The sequence below is a fragment of the Coffea arabica genome, chromosome 10c (genome assembly GCF_036785885.1).
Source record: "Coffea arabica cultivar ET-39 chromosome 10c, Coffea Arabica ET-39 HiFi, whole genome shotgun sequence".
NCBI lineage: Eukaryota > Viridiplantae > Streptophyta > Magnoliopsida > Gentianales > Rubiaceae > Coffea > Coffea arabica.
The window spans coordinates 7351576-7374007 of record NC_092329.1 but is presented as its reverse complement, the minus strand read 5'-3'; the positions used below and the strand labels follow the sequence as shown (position 1 = coordinate 7374007).

Here is a 22432-nt window from a genome sequence, read left to right as displayed (position 1 = left end):
TCCTCTATTCTTGATGCACAGGTGAAAAATGGAGCTTCGTGGATCTGGCAAAGTCTGCACAGCTCAATTGGGATGCTGGAAAGTGAATTAAGGAAGCAGGTTGGAAATGGCAACACTATTGCAATTTGGAAATTTGGAAGGTTTGATGGCTCAAAAATAGCAGCTCAGGTAAAATCTCCACACCTAAGCCACACAATTGTCCATATGACAAAGTCTCGGATTTGATTCATGACTAGAAGTGGAATTCAAACATCATAAACTCCATTTTCTCTGCTGAAGAGGCCAAACTAATCACAGCAATCCCACTTAGCTTATTTGGAGGGAATACACTTGGTGCAACAGTGCAAATGGTAAATACACTACCAAAACTAGATATGTAAAAGCCAAGGAAAGAATGGAAAGGAACAACAAAGGGCTTCTGCAACATGAGAGCACTAGTAAGAATACGCAGAATTCCAGAATTTGGCATCAAGTTTGGGACCTCAACATTAAACACAAGGTTAATCACTTCCTGTGGAAAATGCCTACACGACATTCTTCCCACCCACGAGAATATATTCCGAAGAACAGGAAAGAAGAACCTTGGTGCAGGAGTTGTGGAGAAAGTGCAGAAACATTAGAACGGTACCTCCTCTCCTTTTGTAGGACAAGCGAGCAGATTTGGAAAACTTTCCCTATCAAATGGGATGGTCTAGAACAATTGGAAGGGAGCTTTTGAACGTGGTGGGAGAGCTTACAATAGGCTAGAGAAATGGTGGATGGCAAAGCTCACATTGAAATGACAGCTAACGAACTTTGGCATATATGGAAGGTAAGGAATAATTGGAACTTTAACCTGATCAACCAAGATGGTTATCGAATCTCCCAATAGGCCATGACAGATTGGCTTGAGTTTAAAGAGGCAAACCCCCTAAACACTTGTGACAAACAAGAAAACAATACTCAGCTGGATAGTCATGACAAGATTGCGGTGGTCCAACAATAACACTCGTCTATCATCTACATAGATACAGCAGTGGACCAGCAAAGAGACAAGTTTGGTATTGGTATAGCGGCCAAAGACAATAAGGGTAGTCTAATCTCTACATGGTCCATCCCAACCTCATTAAAAGGAGAGGCTACAACCCTAGAAGCTCATGCTATCAGAACTACCTTGCTCAAAGCATTGAAGGAAAATTGGACGTCCATCTTGATACTTTCTGACTGCAACGTTCTGGTTGAGAAGTTAAACCATAGGAGTGAGGACCTGTCTGACATCAACATTATCCTAAGAGATATCAGGGCATTAAGTAGGTCTTTTTGGCATTGTATTTTCTCCTTTGTTAAGCGAGAAATCAACACATGTAGTCATGGCTTGGCAAAATTCGCCACTAACCTTGGAAGAATAGCTTCCCTGTGTGGACCTCTATGGCTGCACAAAGTGATTATCTGGCAGTTGCCAGCTAGTAAGTACATGTATGTGTAAGTATCAAAGATGTTGATGATATAAAAGAATAACTTTTGACAGAGTAAAAAATACTAAACCCTTTACCTTCAGAACATTAAGGTGCATTATGAACATTGTCAAAAACTTCACGCCTTTACCTTGAGTGCACAAATCCTCCAAGTATGATTTACTACAGTTTTCAAGGGCACCCTAAATGTCACCAAAATAAAAACTCTCTTGGTCAGCCAAAATTGGTCGCACTGGGAATTGATGCCTACTTTTCTCCATTATAAAAAATTAATTGGGATAATTTTAGAAACCTCTTATGAGGTTTTTGACTATTTCACTGGCTTTTGTTCAAATTTTAAAAATTACATTAACCTCCTTTGAGTTTTATTACTATAACATATTATTTAAACCTAACATTTTCAGATTTTGCATTGCTGGCTAAGTGACAGCCATATGTCATCTGGGCCACAACCGTCTATTTCATCCTATTCATACAAAAAGCACAACACCCAAAAAAAAAAGACTTGTTTTGAGGGGTATGGTGTTGTGTCCTGGCAGAATCCAAGCAGATCATTAGTCAGTTATGCCAGGCTGGCGGCTTAGCTGGAGGAGTTAGTTGGAAGGCATCTTTTCTGTTAGCCGGACATTTGCATGCAAATGAGCTCAGTCCTGTATAAATGACCGAAGGATGTGTTGGTTCAGCAGTTTTGAGATAGATTCATTCTTAATTCATTCAGATCACATTTTCTCATTTCCTTCATTCTCTCTCTGTATCTCTCTTCCCTCTCAGATCTGTTCTATTCCTTTTCTGATTTCTCCTAATATCTCCTTGCTCAGAAGGTTAACCACAACAGTGGTATCAGAGCTGGTGGTCCTTGGACTATCAGCTGCAACTAGCCATGGCCGAAGGGACGAGGATGAAGAGCTTCGAAGAACAGCTGCGGAAACAGGATGCACGGATCCAGACCGTTTTGGACTCTACGGCGGCACTGGAGGAAAAGGTGGGAGATACCTTCCAAGATGTGAAGGCATTATTGGAAGCCAATAGACTGGAAATGAAGACATTCATGGCTGATATGAATAATCAGTTCAGTGCATTTGCAAGAGGTGTGCATGGTGATAGGGGAATTTTGGGAAGTCCTAATCATAACAGTGGGACTCACGTTGGGAGAGTGGGTGAAGGGGGAACTGGTGGTGAAGTAACAGCAAGGAATCACTACACAGTGGCTATTCCTAAGCTGGAATTTCCTCAATTTGATGGGAGCAACCCTAGAGATTGGGTGAGGAAGTGTGAGAAATTCTTCCACCTTTGTAGGGTCTCGGAAGAGAGCCTGGTGGATATGGCAGAACTGCATTTGGAAGGGCGAGCTGACCTATGGTACCAGAACTTCAAAAAAGACAGGGGAGGAGTTGGTTGGAATGAATTCAAGGAGGAACTCTGTAGAAGATTCAGAGAACTGGGAGAGGATGATGCCATCGAGGAGTTCAACAAGCTGCAGCAAACCGCATCTGTAGTTGCTTACCAGGAGAGATTTGAAGAACTAAGAGCATTAGTGATGGCCAAAGTCCCCAATCTGTCCGAGTCCTATTACGTTTCTTGCTTCTTGGGTGGACTGAAGAATGAAATCAAGGCTGCTGTGAAAATGCACAAACCAGACTCTCTTCAGCTAGCTTTTGAGAAGGCTAGGTGGCAGGAACATCTCTTGGAAGCACTCTCCAAAAACAATAGAGTAGCTCACAGGGGTCCGCTGCCATATAGTTTCAGTGGGGGACACACTGGTGCCAACGGGAACAGGAGGATGCAGTCAAATAATAGTGAAGAAACTAAGAAAAGGAGTGACTCACAGCCTGTTTTTAAGAAAATCTCGCCTACAGAGTTTCAGTATAGGAAGGACAACCATTTGTGTTTTAAATGTGGGGAGAAGTTCTCCCCTGGACACACTTGCAAGAACAAGGAGCTTCACATGCTGCTAGTTGAGGAGGAGGAGGCAGATAAAGTAGAAGAGGAAGAGGTCATAGAGTACGTGGGTACCATTGCAGATCAGGCAGTAGTACTGGCTCTACACTCAGTCTCAGGTGAGTTATCTTCTAGCACCATCAAAATGCAAGGACTGTATGGTAACCAGCAGCTATCGGTTTTGGTGGATGGAGGGAGTACTAACTGCTTTATCCGACCTACGGTTGCGCAACTATATCCTGAGAAAATCAGGAGACATAGACCTTTCAAAGTCAAAATTGCAGATGGGAAGGTCTTGCATTGCGATCAGTGGGTGCCTCAGATGAAGTGGGAGATCCAGGGCCACCAATTTGAGCATGATGTATTTGTTTTGGAACTTGAACCTTATGACATTATAATTGGAGTAGATTGGATGAAGAAATACAGTCCCCTAACATTTGATTTCAGAGCATTGCAGATAACCTTTGACAGGGAGGGAGAACAGGTCCTATTGCAGGGGAACTCTGAGACTGCACAGGTGAATCTTAGAAGAGGAGAGAATGCGGCCAAAGCCATTAGGCACAGGGTCAGGAAAGCTCTGCAGCAATCCTGCATGGTGAAGGTTCACAACTGTTAGGTGACTAGTGTGCCTAACTCTCTTACTGAATTGCTGGCTGCATATGAGGACATTTTTTCTGATCCTATAACATTGCCCCCATCTAGAACTCATGACCATAAAATACCTCTTAAAACTGAGGCTAGACCCTTCAAAATTGCCCCCTATAGGTACCCCATTCGCAAAAGACAGAGATAGAAAAACAAGTCCAGGAAATGTTAACCTCTGGTATCATTCATAAAAGTCATAGCCCTTTTGCCTCTCCACCTCTTCTGGTAAAAAAGAAAGATGGCAGTTGGAGACTTTGCATTGACTATAGACAGTTGAACAGCTTGACCATCAAAGATAAATTTCCCATTCCTATCATAGATGACCTCCTTGATGAGTTACATGGAGCCAAAATATTTTCCAAGATAGACCTCAGATCAGGATATCACCAGATCCGAATGGCTCCGGATGACATTCCAAAAACAGCTTTTCGAACACATTCTGGTTTGTATGAGTTCCTTGTTATGCCTTTTGGTTTAACAAACGCACCTGCAACTTTCCAAGCTTTAATGAACTCTGTTTTTGAACCTTATATCAGAAAATTTGTTCTGGTATTCTTTGATGACATTCTGATTTACAGCCCTGACCTTACCACTCATTTACATCACCTGTCCTTGGTGTTGAACACCCTTAGAACACACTCCCTCTATGCTAAATTGTCCAAGTGCGCATTTGGCCAGAATCAAGTAGAGTATTTAGGCCACATAGTCACTGAGACAGGTGTGAAGGCTGATCCAGCAAAGGTTGAAGCTATGCTCTCTTGGCCTGCTCCTACCCATGTTAAGGGCCTCAGAGGCTTCCTGGGATTGACAGGCTACTATAGGAGATTCGTGAAGAGTTACGGGGTGATCGCCAAGCCTCTTACGGAGCTGCTTAAAAAGGGGCAGTTCTCTTGGGGTAAAGAAGCGGATCAAGCCTTCCAGAAGTTAAAGGAAGCAATGAGTACTACACCAGTCTTGGCTCTACCAGACTTTACTAAGTCCTTTGTTTTGGAAATTGATGCAAGCCAAGCTGCCATTGGAGCTGTTTTGATGCAGCAAGGTAGGGTCATAGCCTATATGAGTCAGGTATTGGGGAGGAAAAGCCAGACTTTATCCATATATGAGAAGGAGCTGCTGTCCTTAATGACTGCGGTTCAAAAATGGAAACATTATCTGTTGGGAGGGCACTTTGTGATTAAAACTGATCATGAGAGCTTGAAGTACTTACTGGAACAGAAAATCACAACTCCCTTACAACAAAAATGGTTGGCCAAGCTGATGGGGATGGATTATGAGATTCAATATAAACGAGGAAAGGAGAATGTGGTGGCTGATGCTCTCTCTAGGAGAACAGAGGGAATGGAAGGAAGGGAAGGATAAGAGGTAGCGGAAGGGAAGGACAAGAGGTAGCGGAAGTGCATGCTGTGTCAGCAGTAGCACCTCAGTGGCTCTCTCTAGTGGGCGATAGCTATGTTGGTGATGACAGTATCAAGGAACTGATGATGGCTTTGACCACAGGTACCAACTCTCATCCTGAGTACACTTACCAAAGGGGAGTCATACGGCATAAGGACAGAATTTTGGTAGGATCAGGATCTGACCTCAGGTAGAATTTAATTTCGTGTTTTCATGATACCTGTTGGGGTGGACACTCAGGGATTCAGGGTACCTATCAGAGGATGAAGCCCTTCTTTTACTGGCCTAACATGAGGAAGGATATAGAGGTTTTTGTGCAGAGGTGTGATATTTGCAGTAGGAGCAAGTCTGAAAATTGTCCATATCCTGGACTCCTACAGCCCCTAGCTGTCCCAGATCAAGCTTGGCAACAAATTTCAATGGATTTTATAGAAGGATTGCCTAAGTCCTTAGGCAGTGATGCCATCTATGTGGTAGTAGACAGGCTCACTAAGTATGCACATTTCATCCCTATAACGTCTCATTATACGGCTAAGGGTATTGCAGAAGTTTTCTTTGATCAAATCTTTAAGCTTCATGAACTGCCTTCTCGCATTGTGTCGGATAGGGACAGGGTGTTTACCAGCATTTTCTGGCAGGAGCTCTTCAAATTGCTAGGCACTAAACTCAGCTTCTCTACTGCATACCACCCTCAATCAGATGGCCAGACAGAGCGAGTCAATAGATGTGTGGAGACTTACCTTAGGAGTATGTGCATGCAACAACCTGGCAAGTGGAAGAAGTGGCTGCCTACAGCTGAATAGTGGTACAACACCAACTACCACACTAGCCTGACCATGACTCCCTTTCAGGCCCTCTATGGATACAAACCTTCACAACTCACGTTATCCCCTACACAGACACTAGTTGCTGCAGTGGAGGATTGGTCCAGCGAAAGAGTGAACTGGAATGCGTTACTCAGGGAGAACTTGTTGCAAGCACAGAATAGAATGAAGCAACTGACAGATAAGGGCAGGACAGATAGGACATTTGAGGAGGGAGATTGGGTGTACCTGAAGCTACAACCGTATAGACAATCCTCTGTGGCTTTGAGAAGGAACCTAAAATTATCTGCCAGGTATTACGGACCCTATCAGGTTGAACAGAAGGTGGGATCCGTGGCCTATAGACTGAAGTTGCCAGATGGATGCTCAGTGCACCCTGTGTTCCATGTTTCTCTTCTCAAGAAATCTGTCAATGGGAGCCAAATACATCCTACACCTCCGGAGGCAACTGCGGAAGGAGAGTTCAAGGTAGCTCCTAAGGCCATTCTGGACAGGAGAGACATTTACAGGAGGGGTCAAGAGGTTGAGCAAGTGTTGATTGAATGGGAGAATTTGAATAAGGATGACTCCACTTGGGAAGATTGGTCCTTTATTCGAGTGCAATTTCCAGAATTGAATCCTAGGGACTAGGATTGTTGAAGGGGGGAGCAATGTTGTGTCCTGGCAGAATCCAAGCAGATCATTAGTCAGTTATGCCAGGCTGGCGGCTTAGCTGGAGGAGTTAGTTGGAAGGCATCTTTTCTGTTAGCCGGACATTTGCATGCAAATGAGCTCAGTCCTGTATAAATGACCGAAGGATGTGTTGGTTCAGCAGTTTTGAGATAGATTCATTCTTAATTCATTCAGATCACATTTTCTCATTTCCTTCATTCTCTCTCTGTATCTCTCTTCCCTCTCAGATATGTTCTATTCCTTTTCTGATTTCTCCTAATATCTCCTTGCTCAGAAGGTTAACCACAACATATGGTGCCAATTTGCTATCTAGGAAGAGAAGAATGAGGAAACATGGTGGAGAAACAAATAATTAATTATGGGTTTGTCTAGGAAGGTGTTCATATTTTGAAAAAAATAATGTTAATTAAGAAAAATATATAAATGTAAAATAGAATAATAATTGTTAGTAGGAATATGATAAGTTGGGTATGATTTAAGTGTACTAATGAGTATCAATTGGATATTCGTTAGAAAAATTCATTAACTATTGGTTAGAAAAACATATTGTGTTTTAACTCTAAAAATGAACGAGTTTAATTCTACCGGTCCCTCCTCTTAATTTAATTTTAAAAAATCAGACATATATAGCTTCCAGCGGCCAGAAATGCCTTGTGGTAGAGAATTTTCAGTATTTTTTTTTTTGGACAAAGTATCATTTTAGCATTAATTCTAGAATTTGAGGCAAGCTCTGGCGTTGGTTACGAATCGAGCAATGAGCACTCCTATTCCCTGTGGAATTTGAGTAGACAACTCAAGGAATGAGCTCTCTTTTTCCCACAATAAATACTCAAGCATTTAGCTCAAAAAAATTCGGCTTCTGCTACATATTTATTACACCCTTTTGCTACCGCCTTCATGAAAGATTTGTCCGGTGGACGAAGAAATGAAGAACTTCCAGCATTTTTTTTAACTTTATTTTTGGACAGATAATTGAGGAGAAGTCAGCGCATCGACGGTTAAAAGATGTAAAATTTGCTTTAAAATTTTGATAGAACCTACCATGTACGGAAGATTATTCTTGAGGACCACTTGGTGAAACATTAACTTACAAGTTGTGGAATAGATCGGCCCTTTCTATATATTTGCACAGCTTCTTCGTTGGTTCTTTTCTTTGCCATCACCCCAATTCCCAACTCATGACTGCTCTGTATTAACGTGTTTTTCCTTGGCCATCAACCCAATTCCCAACGCGTGGCTGCTCTGTAATAACTTACAATTTGTCCACTCAAATTCCCCGGCAAGAAAAATGGTTTCCATTGCTCTATTGGAGAAGAAACCTCATGTCATCTGCATAACAGCTCCAGCTGAAGGCCACATAAACCCCATGCTAAAGCTCGCCAAGCTCCTCCACCAAAAGCGTTTTCATATCACCTTTGTCAACACAGAATTCAACCACAGGCGCCTACTAAAATCTAGAGGTACTGATGCCCTCAATGGATTGCCTGATTTCCAATTTAAAGCCATTCCTGACGGACTTCCTTCTTCTGATGTCGATGCTACCCAAGATATTCCAACCCTTTGTGAATCTATTGATAGAAATTGCTTAGGTCGATTTAGGGAGCTACTCGCTACACTCAATATTGATACCTCTTCCCTAAAAGTGCCCTCAGTTTCTCGCATAGTTTCCGATGGAGCAATGACCTCCACTCTAGCAGCTGCTCAAGAACTTGGCATCCTTAAAGTTCTTCTTTGGACCGCCAACGCATCTTCCTACTTGGCGTATTTCCAGTTTGCCAAGTTTATCGAAAAGGGTATCATACCGCTCAAAGGTACGGCTCATTTTTGTTAAAAAAAATGTTAGTTCAAAATTTTTTGAGGTCATTTATTTTCTTTTTCCATGTATTTCTGGAATTAAAAAAAGGAAAGAAATAGCTTGAACAGTTACTGCTTCTTTCTAAAGTACTCTTGACTCATTTGACAACGATATTCTTGCATGGTTCATTACATTCTACTCATTGGTGGAAGCAAAACATTGAGTTTGTTTGGATAAAGGAAATTTAGAAAAAAAAATTTTGCCTCACAAATCCCAATCACCTTTTTATTTTTCCAACCACCTTTTTATCTCACATACATCACATCACAAAAGTGTTACAGTAAATATCTCAAATAAATCATCCAAATAAACTCTTATCCAAACAAACTCATTGACTTTTGTGGGCAAAAAATTTCATTTCATGTGAATAATAGAGTGCGAGATGATTTTTTTTTTTTTTTTTACATTTTAACTTTGAGTGGGTCCAACCCCTTTCTCCTTGCAAGTTCTATGATTCGGATGTTTTGGTTGTAAAACATTTGTGGTTTGCAAATGCTAGTTACTTGACAAATGGATATCTAGACACTGTTCTAGATTGGATTCTAGGATTGGAAGGTATAAGTTTAAAGGATCTTCCAATTTTCTTAAGAACCACAAATCCAGATGAATTTATGCTAAAATACATCACGCAAGAAACTGGGAGAGCTCGAGAGGCTTTTGCCATCATTATAAATACCTTTCAACAACTGGAACAGCATGCATTACATGCACTTTCATCTTATCTTCCTCCGATTTATCCCATTGGGCCGCTAAACATCCTCGATAATCAAGTTAAGGATAAGAATTTGAAAGAAATTGGATCAAATCTTTGGAAAGAAGAAACTGAATGTCTTGAGTGGCTTGATTCGAAAGATCCAAACTCGATGGTTCATGTCAACTTTGGAAGCATTGCTATTATGGCACCTGAGCAACTAGTCGAATTTGCATTGGGACTTGCTAACAGTAAACAAGACTTTTTATGGATTTTAAGACCTGACTTTGGCCTTGTTTGGCAGACAAGTTTTTTGCCAAGTTTGTCTGTTACAAGTTTTTTAAAAACTTTAACTACAATAACCTCAAAAAAATTTTAAAAATTTTAAACTATACACTTCAAAATATTAAAAAAAAATACACTTCAAAAATTTTTTAAAAAATTTCTACAGTAAGTTATAGTAAAGTTTTAGATAAACACTCAAAAAACTCACTTGTCAAATGGGACCAAGCTTATTTTAGGCCATTCAGCTATTCTTTCGAGTGAGTTTCTTGAAGAAACCAAGGAAAGATGCGTGTTTTGTTAGAAAATTGATTTAATTCTTTTAGATAGGTTTCTTAATTTGTGTGTAAGTAACTAATTTTCTAATTAGTTTTAATTACTTAAAATAGTAGTTAAGAAATTTTCTATTTTATTTAGAATTTATAAGTTATTTCCTATTCTGTATAAGTTTAGAAATTAGTATTGATTTCCTGTTGTTATTTGATTTTTGATTAAATAATACTTTCTATTAATAGGTGGATTGACATACTATAAAGTGACACATAATGAGAATACAAGGGCGACATGTAACCTTATACATAGGATGAGAAAAGGTTCTTGAGAGATGAGAGATGCTATACAAGAGTTGGAATTGGGTTTAAGTTGTATTTTTATATAGGATTTTCCTGTCATAATAAAGAACGGATGATCTCTCTGTAGACGTAGACTCAATAATAGAATCGAACTATGTTAAATATTGCGTGTCGTTTATCTTTCATGTTTGTGGCTTGTTTGTCATTAAATTGTTATGTACTTGATATTTTAATAGTTGTTTGTTCGCGTTTGGATCCCAGCAAGTGGTATCAGAACTTGATTGTAAGATTGAGTTGCTCACAAACACTTGAATCCCAACAAACTAGTATCAAAGCGGGGTTCATGGTTGGATCATGTTTGATTATTGTGATCAAGTGGATTGGTGACTATTGCCAATTGAACAATTTAATAAGTGGTATCCTTGTTTTAAGGATTTGACAAAAAGCATTGGTGGTGAATGATGAAAAGTTGAAAAGCATGAAAATACTTGATGGTGAATTTAGACAGGTTATTCAAGAGTAAAAAAAAAGGTGAAATTCAATGTTAATTTTGCACATGAATCGATGGAGACATTCTCGCAATTCTAACGGTTGGTACTTCATCTTAGATGATTTTTGGATTTGGATTATATTATTTAGGTGGTGTGACATGTGTTCTAAAGAAATAAAGGGATCTAATTTTCAAATGCAAGAAAACTTTGATAGTTACAAGTTTGTTATAGGGGGAGTCTTGAAAATCACACTTGATGAGACAATCCTAAGAATATGAAGAAATATGATGCTTTTATCACTTGATTATCTCAATGGTTAGAAATATAACTCATAGAAGGGGATTTCGAGTTGCAAATGCTGGTGTGAAGAAATCCTACGAAGGAAGATAGTGAATTGAGATACCTTCTCGCGAGTCAACGAGAGATTGGATTTAGGGTAACTACACATGTTCACTTGCCGATTGAATCAATTGGATGTCAGAACTATATTAATTCGGATTTGTATTTGGTAATTGAAGGCAAATGGTTCCTAAAAGAAATATTCGTCAATATGGAGATTTGTAGGAAATTGATTTAATTTTTTTAGATATATTTCTTAATTTATGTGGAAGTAACTAGTTTTCTACTCCCCCGTCCCATTGAAAGTGTTAAACTTTCCATTTTAATATGTTTCAAAAAAAGTTGTCATGTTAGAAAAGTCAAAATACCTTTTAATCTCTCTTTCTAATATAACCCTTCTTTCTAATTATATGCATGTTACCATTCAAATTTAAATTTTGAATTTATTGGGGTAAAATTGAAAAGAGAAGTGCAAATATCACAATCAAATCATTATTTTTAAAAAGTTAAATTCCCTAAACATGACTAAATAAATGGGATGGAGGGAGTAATTGATTTTATTTATTTGAAATAGTAGTCAAAAAATTTTCTATTTTGTTTAGAATTTAGAAGTTATCTTCTATTTTGTACAAGTTTAGGAATTAGTATTGATTTTCTGTTATTATTTGATTTTTAGCCAAATAATATTTTCTATAAATAGGTGGGTTGTCATACTATATATTGGCACATAATAGGTACATTAGGGCGACAAGTAGCTTTAAACATAAAATGAGAGAGGGTTCTTGAGAGATGAGAAATAGTATATAAGGGTTGGGGTTGGATTCAAATTGTATTCTTATATAAGATTTTTCTCTCATAATAAAAAGCGGGTGCTCTCTCTGTGGTCGTAGGTTCCATGATGGAATCGATTATGTTAAATATTGTATGTCGTTATCTTTCATATTTGTGATTTGTTTGTCATCAAGTTGTTGTGTAATTGATGTTTTAGTAGTTATTTGTTTCGCACTTGAATCCCAATATGTTTGCAAGCTGGTGCTCTCAAGAGAAAGTTCTTAAGCACCCTTTTGTCAGAGGACTCTTAACTCATTGTGGATGGAATTCCACGATTGAAAGCATTAGCTATGGGCTGCCTAAGATCTGTTGGCCGTTTTTCAGCTGACCAACAAACTAATTGCTGATTTTGCTGCACAAAACGGGGCACTGGATTGGAGATAGACAATAATGTTAAGAGGGATGATGTTGAAAGGCTTGTTACAGAGTTAATGGTAGGAGAAAAAGGCAAGAAGATGAAGAGAAAGGCCTTGAAGTGGAAAAGATTGGTGGAAGCAGCTACGCAAAAGTCTTACTTCAATCTTGAGAATGTGATTAATCAAGTGCTTCTCAATCCAAGACACTAGACACGTTAAAGTGAATGTATTCAAATTGTTCTCATGCTTACTACAAGAAATATGGCTTGTTGCGACGCCAAGAATGTGCCACAAAAAGCCCAAAAAGCGCCGCAAAAAAGTATTTGCGGCGCTTTTGCGGCACAAGTCTTTTGTGCCTCAAAAGTAGCCGTTACAAAAGAAAATAACACTCTGTTTAAATGTGTCGCAAGCATTTGCGGCTCAATTAGTGACACATATTAGTGCCACAAAAATTGCAAGCGGCACAAAAATTGTGCCGCAAATAGTCACGCGGCACAAAAATTGCGTCACAAATATTAAATAGTCTCCTTCAATAAACAGATGCACTGCAGTGATTTACACTTTTTGCATATTTTATGAATTATTTTTCATGCTTGTAGTACATTTCCCTTTCAAGTAAGTAATTCAATTCACTATCTAAATGGAAACAATCACTGCAAATTTCCAAATTCATCATCATAACCTAATTCTAAAAGGTACAAGTAGTTCCTAATTCCAACCAATTTTGCAAAAGTCATCACGTTTCAATATGGTTAGGCCACATTGAAACATTTTTCGTAATAATTGCAACTTCCTTCCAGAAATGGCATGGCAAATGTAAATAATCCACTGAATTCGGCTCCTGCAACTTCCTCTACTAGTGCCATATATAACTGGGCTGCGTCATCAAAACTCAATGAACTCGAGACAGCAAAAACCCGAAGAGTAGCACAAATGGTCCTTACGGAGGAAATGGTGTTCAGATGCCATCTCCTAGTGTTCCTTGAGTACCTTACTACAACCGCAACTCAATCCTTCTCCTTTCCAGTCTCCAACGGCATCATCATCTAACGATCCTCCACAGACTTCACTTGGTGGCTTACCGACTGGAATGCACACGAATTCTGCTAGTTCACCGAACATTGCACTGCAGCAGCCAGCACTTTCTAGTGACACAGATGCAAATGATTCCCAGAGTTCTGTTCAAAAAATCATACATGAAACGATGATGTCAAATCAGCTTGGTGGTGGTATCATGGGCATCAATAATGGCGAATGACATGAAATTAATATCAACAAGCAATAATATGGGTCTAACTAGTAATAACTGCATCGTTGGAGATGGGGTAACCAACACACACTGGCATTAGGGGTTCAGGATATGGGAGCATGACCAATGGACTAACGGAATTTGAGCTGCTTTAGGAAGTAACTCTGTGACCATGAATGGCAGAGTAGGCATGACAATGGGTCTATGACAATGAATGGCAGAGTAGCCATTATTTAAATAAAAAAAACCTTTTTTTCTGAAAATTTCACTCAAAATAAAGTATAAATAGCAAAAAAATGAAGCCAAAATCCATGAGATAATAAATGCATCGTCAAAAGCTAATGATATGAAGTACACTATTGCTGGGAATTAGAAAATTAGCCGAAATCAGAAACTTTGGAATTAAAGTTGAATGCTATTCAAAATTTGATGCTAGATCCCCATTATTTCACCTTAATCACTTTAAATTCCAAAACAGCAGAAGGCAAAAACACCATAAAATTCCACATTTAGAACCTAACAACTGCCAACATTGAACAACTTTTAATCATTCTCCATAAATATGATAAAAGGTGCATATAAATAAAAATGAATTGCAGATCATATAAGCTTAATTACCTTGCATCTGGACAACCCAAGCTTATTGAGCACAACCTTCCTACCATTAGTAGTGGTACCCTTATAGATATATTGAGCGCATGAATTGATATAGATCACAGGGTTAAAGGGACATAATTGAAGGAGAAGTTTAGCACTTGTCTTCTACTAAATAGATCCCCAAACTTTCTCGTAAGAAAACAGACCATTTTGCATAAAAACTTCAAAAATTTTGAGTTTATAAGCTTATTTGGGAAGTAGCTTGCAAATGAAGACATAAGACAGTGAATTTCTTGTTATAAAACTTCAAAAATTTTGTCAAACCATCTATGAAAAAATAAGCAATAATTTACCAGCCAGTCCAGTCTTCAGTCTGCATCCTGGGTTTATAAGCTTATTTGGGATATAGCCAACTAGAAGCCATTGCATGTATTAATCTGGGCAGAATAACACACACATATAAGAAACTGGAACTCGTAAAAGAATTAACCAAAGTTGCTACAAGTAGTAACACCAAGTTAATAATGAGAGAAGGTGGGCCTAATATTATACCCGTAGAGGCAATCATGCTTAACAATTTTGTGTTACAATATTATCATACCATATCATAGTGTGACGCAAAAATTCTTACTACCATAAGCAAGTGCATTTTTAAGTAGTTTGTATGCCTTGTAACCATTTTTAAGGATTAAATCAGGAATTACTTGATCTAAAACAGCAATACTTGATTGCCATTTTCCACTTTCTTGAAATGATTATGCTCCAAAGTTGGGATTTCTCCTAAACTATTTGTGTGTCCCCAGTCTCCAAGAACAGGGAGAGTTGTTTACAGGCATTTATGACAGAATTACAAATAACACCTAATATCAGTAGCATGATAATCGGACAAATATATAAACTAGAGAATGGAGTGCACTTAAGCTTCAAATGTACCTTCTGCCAACGGCTGCTATCTCGTTGTTTCAAGACAACGACTGTATTGAGTTTCTCAGGCGATTCCATTGTCCATCTGCAATATGGGCTGGACTCTTTAAAACGAGAGTAAACTCCTATTATCTCCCCTTAAGTCGCATTAAAAATATTTTAAAGAATTACAAAAAATACATAAAAATAACCGCAAAAGTCTATAAACTCCTGAGCACTAAGGGCATGTAATAAATTCTCTTGATTATACCATAAAATAAATGAATAAAGTGAAAAAAATCGCAAAGGAATTGAGCTTAATTACCTTGCTTTTGAACCAGAATAGCTAGCAAAATTGTTGGGTAAGTTCTCTCAAAGCTACAATTAGTTCACCGATGATCAAAATTACATGGAGAAGCAAATCCAGCCAGTGAAAACCAATTTATTCACTTTTGGCAAAGTGACCTGAAACTGTTTAACTTCTCAAAATCATGCCAGAAGTCATTAAACCTAAGAACAAACACAAAATTGAGATAAAACTATCGTTAGCTATAAATCTCACCATATTCCTTTGAGAATGTGATAGAGTCTTTAGAATTGGAAAGAGACAAAGAAGAAGAGCAACAAAGAGAGATACAACAACAAGGAAGAAACACTGCAATTGGGAATCGACTTCAACTGCTGAGAATAAAAATGGAGGAGGTCCATCTTCCTGGCGTTAAAACCCTAGCTTCAGGCGTCAAAACCAATTAGCAATCAATCTGTCTACTCTTCCGGATTTCCTCCGTATCTCAAAGATGAAGGTGGTCGCCGCATATTCGTTGGCCGTATTGGGTGGAAAATAGAGGAGGTGGAATTAGATTTGACCATTTGAGAGAGAGAGAGAGAGAGAGAAAGCGAGACAAGTTCATTGGGAATTTGGAATCAGAATTTAGAGTTTAGAAGAAAGAAGTGGGGGGGTTTTGAAATTAGCGGAGAATGAAGGAGACATTGGAAGTGAAAGGCGCTTTCCCTTTTCTTTTCCCTTTTTCTTTACTCTGGATTTATTAAAACTACGTCGTTTTGCCACAAAAATTATGCCCCTTTTATCAACCTTGCCACATAATTTGAAATGTGCTCTTTATTTGCTGCATTTTCTTCTTGTGCCGCAGCGAAAACGTCACAAAAAGCCTATTTTCCTGTAGTGGGTGTTCTAATGTTTCTGCACTTTCTCCACAACTCCTGCACCAAGGTTCTTCTTTCCTGTTCTTCGGAATATATTCTCGTGGGTGGGAAGAATGTCGTGTAGGCATTTTCCACAGGAAGTGATTAACCTTGTGTTTAATGTTGAGGTCCCAAACTTGATGCCAAATTCTGGAATTCTGCGTATTCTTACTAGTGCTCTCATGTTGCAGAAGCCCTTTGTTGTTCCTTTCCATTCTTTCCTTGGCTTTTACATATCTAGTTTTGGTAGTGTATTTACCATTTGCACTGTTGCACCAAGTGTATTCCCTCCAAATAAGCTAAGTGGGATTGCTGTGATTAGTTTGGCCTCTTCAGCAGAGAAAATGGAGTTTATGATGTTTGAATTCCACTTCTAGTCATGAATCAAATCCGAGACTTTGTCATATGGACAATTGTGTGGCTTAGGTGTGGAGATTTTACCTGAGCTGCTGTTTTTGAGCCATCAAACCTTCCAAATTTCCAAATTGCAATAGTGTTGCCATTTCCAACCTGCTTCCTTAATTCACTTTCCAGCATCCCAATTGAGCTGTGCAGACTTTGCCAGATCCACGAAGCTCCATTTTTCACCTGTGCATCAAGAATAGAGGATTTGGGGAAATACCTTCCTTTTACCATCTTACTAACCAACAAGTTTGAATTGGTAAGCATTCTCCAAACTTGTTTGGCTAGTAAGGCGGTGTTAAAGCATTGAATATCCCGGAAACCAAGTCTCCCTTTCCCTTTAACATCAGAAATATCAGCCCAGCTCTTCCAATGCATTTTCTTTTCTCTAGAATCACCTCCCCACCAGAATTTAGCCATCATCCCGTAAAGCTCTTTACATAGTTCAGCAGATAGTTTGAAAACTGACATTGCATATGAAGGGAGAGCAAGGGCCACAAATTTGAGTAATACCTCTTTACCTACAAAACTCAGCATTTTATCTTTCCAACTTTGTAGCTTTTTGCACATCTTCTCTTTAATGAACATGAAGACACTATTCTTTGATCTACCTATCACCATAGGCAAGGATCACTAGTATTTGCTTTGAGTGACAAGTTGGATATTGCCAAGTGGTCTCAAGATAGCTTCTGCCTCTGTTTGAGAAATATTTTTGCTAAGGATATGACTGATGATTTCTCAATATTTATTTGTTGTTCCGAGGCCTTTTCATAGCGCTTGAGAATTCGCTTGATCTCTTCAGCTTCACCTGTGTTGGCTTTGGAAAACATAAGGGAGTCGTCAGCAAAAAAGATATGAGAAATTGTTGGACTTTGTCTGGAGATTTTGATCCTAGAAATTCTGTTATCCTCATTGGCTTGCTTAAGAAGATGAGAGAGGCCTTCTGCACAAAAAAGGAAGAGAGAGCGAGATAGAGGATCTTCATGTCTAATTCCCCTAGTGAGACACACATAGCCTTGTTTTTCTCCCATTAATGTTAAAACTAAAAGACATGGATGACAAACAACCACGAATCCATTTAATCCACCTTGGGCAGAAGCCCATTTTACACATGACAGCAAACAAAAACTTCCATTCAACCCTATCATACACTTTGGACATATCAATCTTAATCTTAAGAAACATAGATGCATCTTTACCTCCCCTCATATTATTGAACCAGTGAATGTACTCATGTGCAATAATGATGTTGTCTATAATTTGTCTGCCCCCCTCATATTATTGAGCCAGTGAATGTACTCATGTGCAATAATGATGTTATCTATAATTTGTCTGCCCCGAGGACAAATGCAGCCTGAGAATGACTGATATAACCACCTAAGAAGGGTTTAAGTCTATTAACAATAACTTTGTAGACAAACATTACAAAGGCTAATGGACTTGAAGTGGGAAAGATTGACAGGGGTATCAATTTTGGGGATGAGGGTGATTAATGTCTCATTAAAGGCTTTTAACATGTGGCCAATACTAAAAAAGTTTTGAATTGCCTCCATAATAAACCAAAATCTTTGAAAGAAGATGGGGGACATATCGTGGGGTCCTCCTGGTGCTTGTTAGCATGCGGGGAAAAAAGTGCTGCTTTGACTTCCTTTTCTGTGACAAGTTTGGTAAGCTGCAAGTTCATCTCAGTTGTAATTATCCTGCGATGCCATTCAGAATTTCCTCAGAGTCATCAGGCCGTGAGCATGTACAACGCACATAGATAGAAGCTCATCTGCATATGGGCGTATGTTGCACATTTATTCAAGTAAAACTAAACGCACGTTTCTTTGATAGGAGCCCAAAATTGTTAATTCGACTGAAGCGAAATGGGAAAATTTGCATCACAAGAATTCTTTGTTTCGATGGACTTTTCTGGCAAGTGCATAGGGTCACTTGTTAGACAAATTGAAATTTTACATGTTCCAACATCTGATGAAAGAGAAATTCTTATGTAAAATTGCACAACTAGCCATCTTTTGGCCAAATTAGATTGTAAATTTTCCAAACTGCCAAAGTACATTCATCAATCAGTAACAAATATGATAGAAATATTGCAGCAAACAACGGATCGGCAATGAAAAATATTAAACAAGAAGTAAAGAACTCAAGAAGCATTTTTGAAAGCGAACCATGCATGTACGAGTAATTAAAAAGAAAAACTCTAACCAAGTCCAAATTCAACGAGCCGAAGAACAACTCTTTAGATTCTGATGGACCCAAATCAATAACATAAATCCAAAGGAACAATTAAGGAAAACAATATACGAGGCAAATGAAAAATTTCTTATAGATGAAACACGCTGCAGCTACAATACAAAGACAACAGCCACCGACAAAGACATTGACTATTCTTCACCGCACCAATAAGCCATATGCGGCTAACTATTATTACCACTACTATACTAAATTTATGGGATTGAATCCCACGCGGCCAACCTTACAAATCCACAGTACAACTTTCTGTACTAATCAATACATTGATGACATATGGCATCAACATCATTAAAAAAAAATACAGGTTTGGTTTAATTATTTTCTAACAGATACACGGTTCTTGATGTCTCGAATGCTTGGATTGAGAAGCACTTGATGAATCAAATTCTCAAGATTCAAGTTAGCATCTGTCACAGCCACTTCTGCCAATTTTTTCCAGTCCATGGCTTTTTTCTTCATTTCCTTACCCTTCTCTCCCGCCATTAACTCGCTAACAAGGCTTTCAACTTCATCCCTCTTGACATTATTGTCCATCTCCATTCCAATACCCCATTTAGTGCAGCAAAGCCAGCAATTAGTTTGTTGATCGGCAAAAAAGGGCCAGCAGATCATAGGCACCCCATAACTAATACTTTCGATTGTGGAATTCCACCCACTATGAGTTAAGAATCCGCCAACAGAAGGATGGGTAAGGACTTTCTCTTGAGGGCACCAGCCTGCAAACATGCTTCTTTCTTTGGTTTCTTCAAGAAACTCACTTGGCAGAATAGCTGAACTGCCTGAGACAAGATCTGGCCTTAAAATCCACAAAAAGTTTTGTTTGCTATTAGCAAGTCCCCAAGCAAATTCGACTAGTTGCTCAGGTGTCATAACAGCAATGCTTCCAAAGTTGACATAAACCACAGAGTTTGGATCTTTCGAGTCAAGCCACTCAAGACATTCTGGCTGTTCCTTCCAGAGATTTGATCGAAAATCTGTTAAAGACTTACCATACACAGGATTCTCTAGCAAGTGTAGTGGTCCAATGGTGTAAATTGGAGGAAGATAAGATGAAAGTTCATCTAATACATCATGTTCCAGTTGTTGAAAGGTGTTTATAATGATGGCAGAGGCCTTTCTAGATCTCTGAGTTTCTTGCATGACGAATTTCAACATGAAATCATCGGGATTTGTGGTTCGAAAGAAGCTTGGAAGATCCTTCAAGCGTATACCCTCTAATCCTGGAATCCAATCTAGAACAGTGTCTAGACATCCATTTGTCAAATAACTAGCATCTGCAAGGCATAAGATGTACGACACCGAGTATCATCAGAATCATACAAGGGCATCCATTTAGGAAGAGGCATTAAATGTTCAAGCTATTTTCTTTTTTGAGAAAAAGTTTCCAAAAATATGTGGAAGAAGAGAATAAATGACCACGAAAAATTTTGAACACACATTTTTCATCAAAAAATAGTCGTACCTTTGAGTGGCATGATACCCTTTTCGATAAACTTGTCAAACTGGAAATACGGCAAGTAGGAAGATGCGCTGGAGGTCCAAAGAAGAACTTCAGGGATGCCAAGTTCTTGAGCAGCTGCTAGAGTGAAGGTCATTGCTCCATCGGAAACTATGCAAGAAACAGGGGGCACTTCTGAGGAAGAGGTATCGTTGAGTTCAGCAAGTAGCTCCCTGAAGGGACCTAAGCAAGTTCTATCAAAAGATTCACAAAGGGTTGGAATATCTGGGGTAGCATCGACCTCAGAAGGAGGAAGTCCGTCAGGGATGGCTTTAAATTGGAAATCAGGCAGTCCCTTTAAGGCATCAGGACCGCTGGATTTAAGCAAGCGCCTGTGGTTGAATTCTGTGTTGACAAAGGTGATATGAAAACCCTTTTGGTGGAGGAGCTTGGCTAGCTTTAGCATGGGGTTTATGTGGCCTTGAGCTGGAGCTGGTATGCAGACGGCGTGAGGCTTCTTCTCCAGTAAAGCAGTGGAACCCATTCTTCTTGCCAGCGGATTTGAGTGGACAAATTGTACGTTATCACACAGCAGCCACTAGTTGGGAATTGGGTTGATGGTAAAGTAAAAAAAAAACCAATGAAGAGCTAGTGCAAATATTCGAGAAAGGGCAGTGTAACATAATTATGTGTTTGTATTGACTTCTATTTCACTTTATTTATATCTTATTTACATACACTTATTTGCTTGCATCATCAACATATTTTTCAATTATTTTTTTATCTCACATACATCACATCAAAAAAATATTACAGTATTTTTTCACAAAATTATCTCAAATAATTTACAATCCAAATACAATATTTCACATGGTAGCTACTGTCAATTATTTAAAGCAAATTATAATCTTCCGCACGTTATAGGTTCTATCAATTTTTTAAGGGATAATTTCGGAAACCTCCCTTGTGATTTCTGATTATTTCACTGGTTTTCTCCAAAATTTTAAAAATTACACTAACCTCCCTTGAGGTTAATTATTTTATAATATTTAGGTCAAACCAATAATTAAAAAGTGATATTAGGAGAGAGAAGATAACATAGTTCCATCATTGCCCATCATCTATTATATTATTTAATTAATTTAATATCAATTCACACATTAAAGAAAAATACTAAAATTTGCTGTTTATCATTAGGGATCAAATCATATTTATCATCAAAAAAATAATATATCATTTTATATTTTTCACTCAATACAAGAATTAAATTACTCTTTTCAATTATATATCCATTATCAAACATGATCAACAATAAATAATAATAATAATTTGTAATTAAAATATTATAGAGAACAATTTTTAACATCATAAATATTATTGTCAGCATATTAAGATTAGTTATTGAGATTTTATGGTATTAAAGTTCACTCCTTATAATATTTTAATTGTAAATTTTTTGATTATTTGTTGTTGATCATGTTTGACAATAGATTCGTAATTAAAAAGAGTAATTTGAATCTTACATTAAATAAAATATATAAAATGATATACTATTTTTAATACCATATGTAATTTAAATCCTGATGATTAACAACAAATTCTAGTGTTTTCTTTAATATTTGGGCTAGTATTAAATTAATTAAATAATTTAGTAGATGAAGAGTAATGGTGAAATCATATCTATCTTTTCTCTCCTAACATCATTTTTTAATTGTTGACTGGACCTAAATGTTGCAAGATAATAAATCTCAAGGGAGGTTAATTAATTTTTAAAACTTAAAAGAGAGATGAGTGAAACAGTTAGAAACCTCACGGAAGATTTTTGAAATTATCCCCAATTTTAACCCACCATTCACATCTCCACAGACGTCGTCATCGAGCAACCAATTATTTTGCTCTTTCTCCGATTCAATTTTCTGCACTTTGTGATTTCATTATGCTAACTTGGCCCCACAAGTTTAGACGGCTCAGCTGCTATAATTTTTCCGGATCCAAATGACGTGACATTAAAAAAAAAAAAAATTTTTGACGTGACATTA

At 38.1% G+C, this 22432-nt stretch overlaps 3 protein-coding genes, 1 long non-coding RNA gene and 1 pseudogene across 11 annotated transcripts; 2 read left to right on the top strand and 3 right to left on the bottom strand.

Moving 5' to 3' along the window:
* Positions 1-6268: 6268 nt before the first annotated feature.
* Positions 6269-6886, top strand: LOC113715049 (uncharacterized). Its single transcript, XM_027239198.1, has one exon. It carries the CDS (start codon positions 6269-6271, stop codon positions 6884-6886), a length of 618 nt encoding a protein of 205 aa, XP_027094999.1.
* Positions 6887-8216: 1330 nt separating this feature from the next.
* Positions 8217-12565, top strand: LOC113714446 (7-deoxyloganetin glucosyltransferase-like; annotated as a pseudogene).
* A 293-nt stretch (positions 12566-12858) lies between these two features.
* Positions 12859-16094, bottom strand: LOC113713175 (uncharacterized). 8 transcript variants are annotated; one of them, XR_011822535.1, is made up of 5 exons: positions 15657-16094; positions 15420-15565; positions 15125-15200; positions 14047-14628; positions 12859-13523 (listed from the first exon to the last, which is right to left on the bottom strand). It is a non-coding gene; the product is annotated as an uncharacterized lncRNA (long non-coding RNA). The 8 variants fall into 8 exon arrangements; XR_011822538.1 differs by having other exon boundaries at positions 12859-14117; positions 14213-14628; XR_011822536.1 differs by having other exon boundaries at positions 12859-14628; positions 15420-15573.
* Positions 16095-16681: 587 nt separating this feature from the next.
* LOC113715047 (uncharacterized mitochondrial protein AtMg00310-like) lies at positions 16682-17269 on the bottom strand. The gene has a single exon (XM_027239195.1). The coding sequence runs from the start codon at positions 17267-17269 to the stop codon at positions 16682-16684; it is 588 nt and encodes a 195-aa protein (XP_027094996.1).
* Positions 17270-19003: 1734 nt separating this feature from the next.
* On the bottom strand, positions 19004-21029 carry LOC113714609 (7-deoxyloganetin glucosyltransferase-like). Its single transcript, XM_027238540.2, has 2 exons — positions 20418-21029; positions 19004-20229 (listed from the first exon to the last, which is right to left on the bottom strand). The coding sequence occupies exons 1-2, from the start codon at positions 20935-20937 to the stop codon at positions 19271-19273; spliced, it is 1479 nt and encodes a 492-aa protein (XP_027094341.1). The 5' UTR covers positions 20938-21029; the 3' UTR covers positions 19004-19270.
* Positions 21030-22432: the final 1403 nt, after the last annotated feature.

Bases quoted from the DNA above. Each gene is read 5' to 3' on its own strand.
- LOC113715049 (XM_027239198.1), top strand. From the start codon at position 6,269: ATGACTCCCTTTCAGGCCCTCTATGGATACAAACCTTCACAACTCACG.
- LOC113715047 (XM_027239195.1), bottom strand. From the start codon at position 17,269: ATGTGCAAAAAGCTACAAAGTTGGAAAGATAAAATGCTGAGTTTTGTA.
- LOC113714609 (XM_027238540.2), bottom strand. From the start codon at position 20,937: ATGGGTTCCACTGCTTTACTGGAGAAGAAGCCTCACGCCGTCTGCATA. The intron at 20,230-20,417 runs GTACGACTATTT...TATGCCTTGCAG, and splicing joins GGGTATCATGCCACTCAAAG to ATGCTAGTTATTTGACAAAT.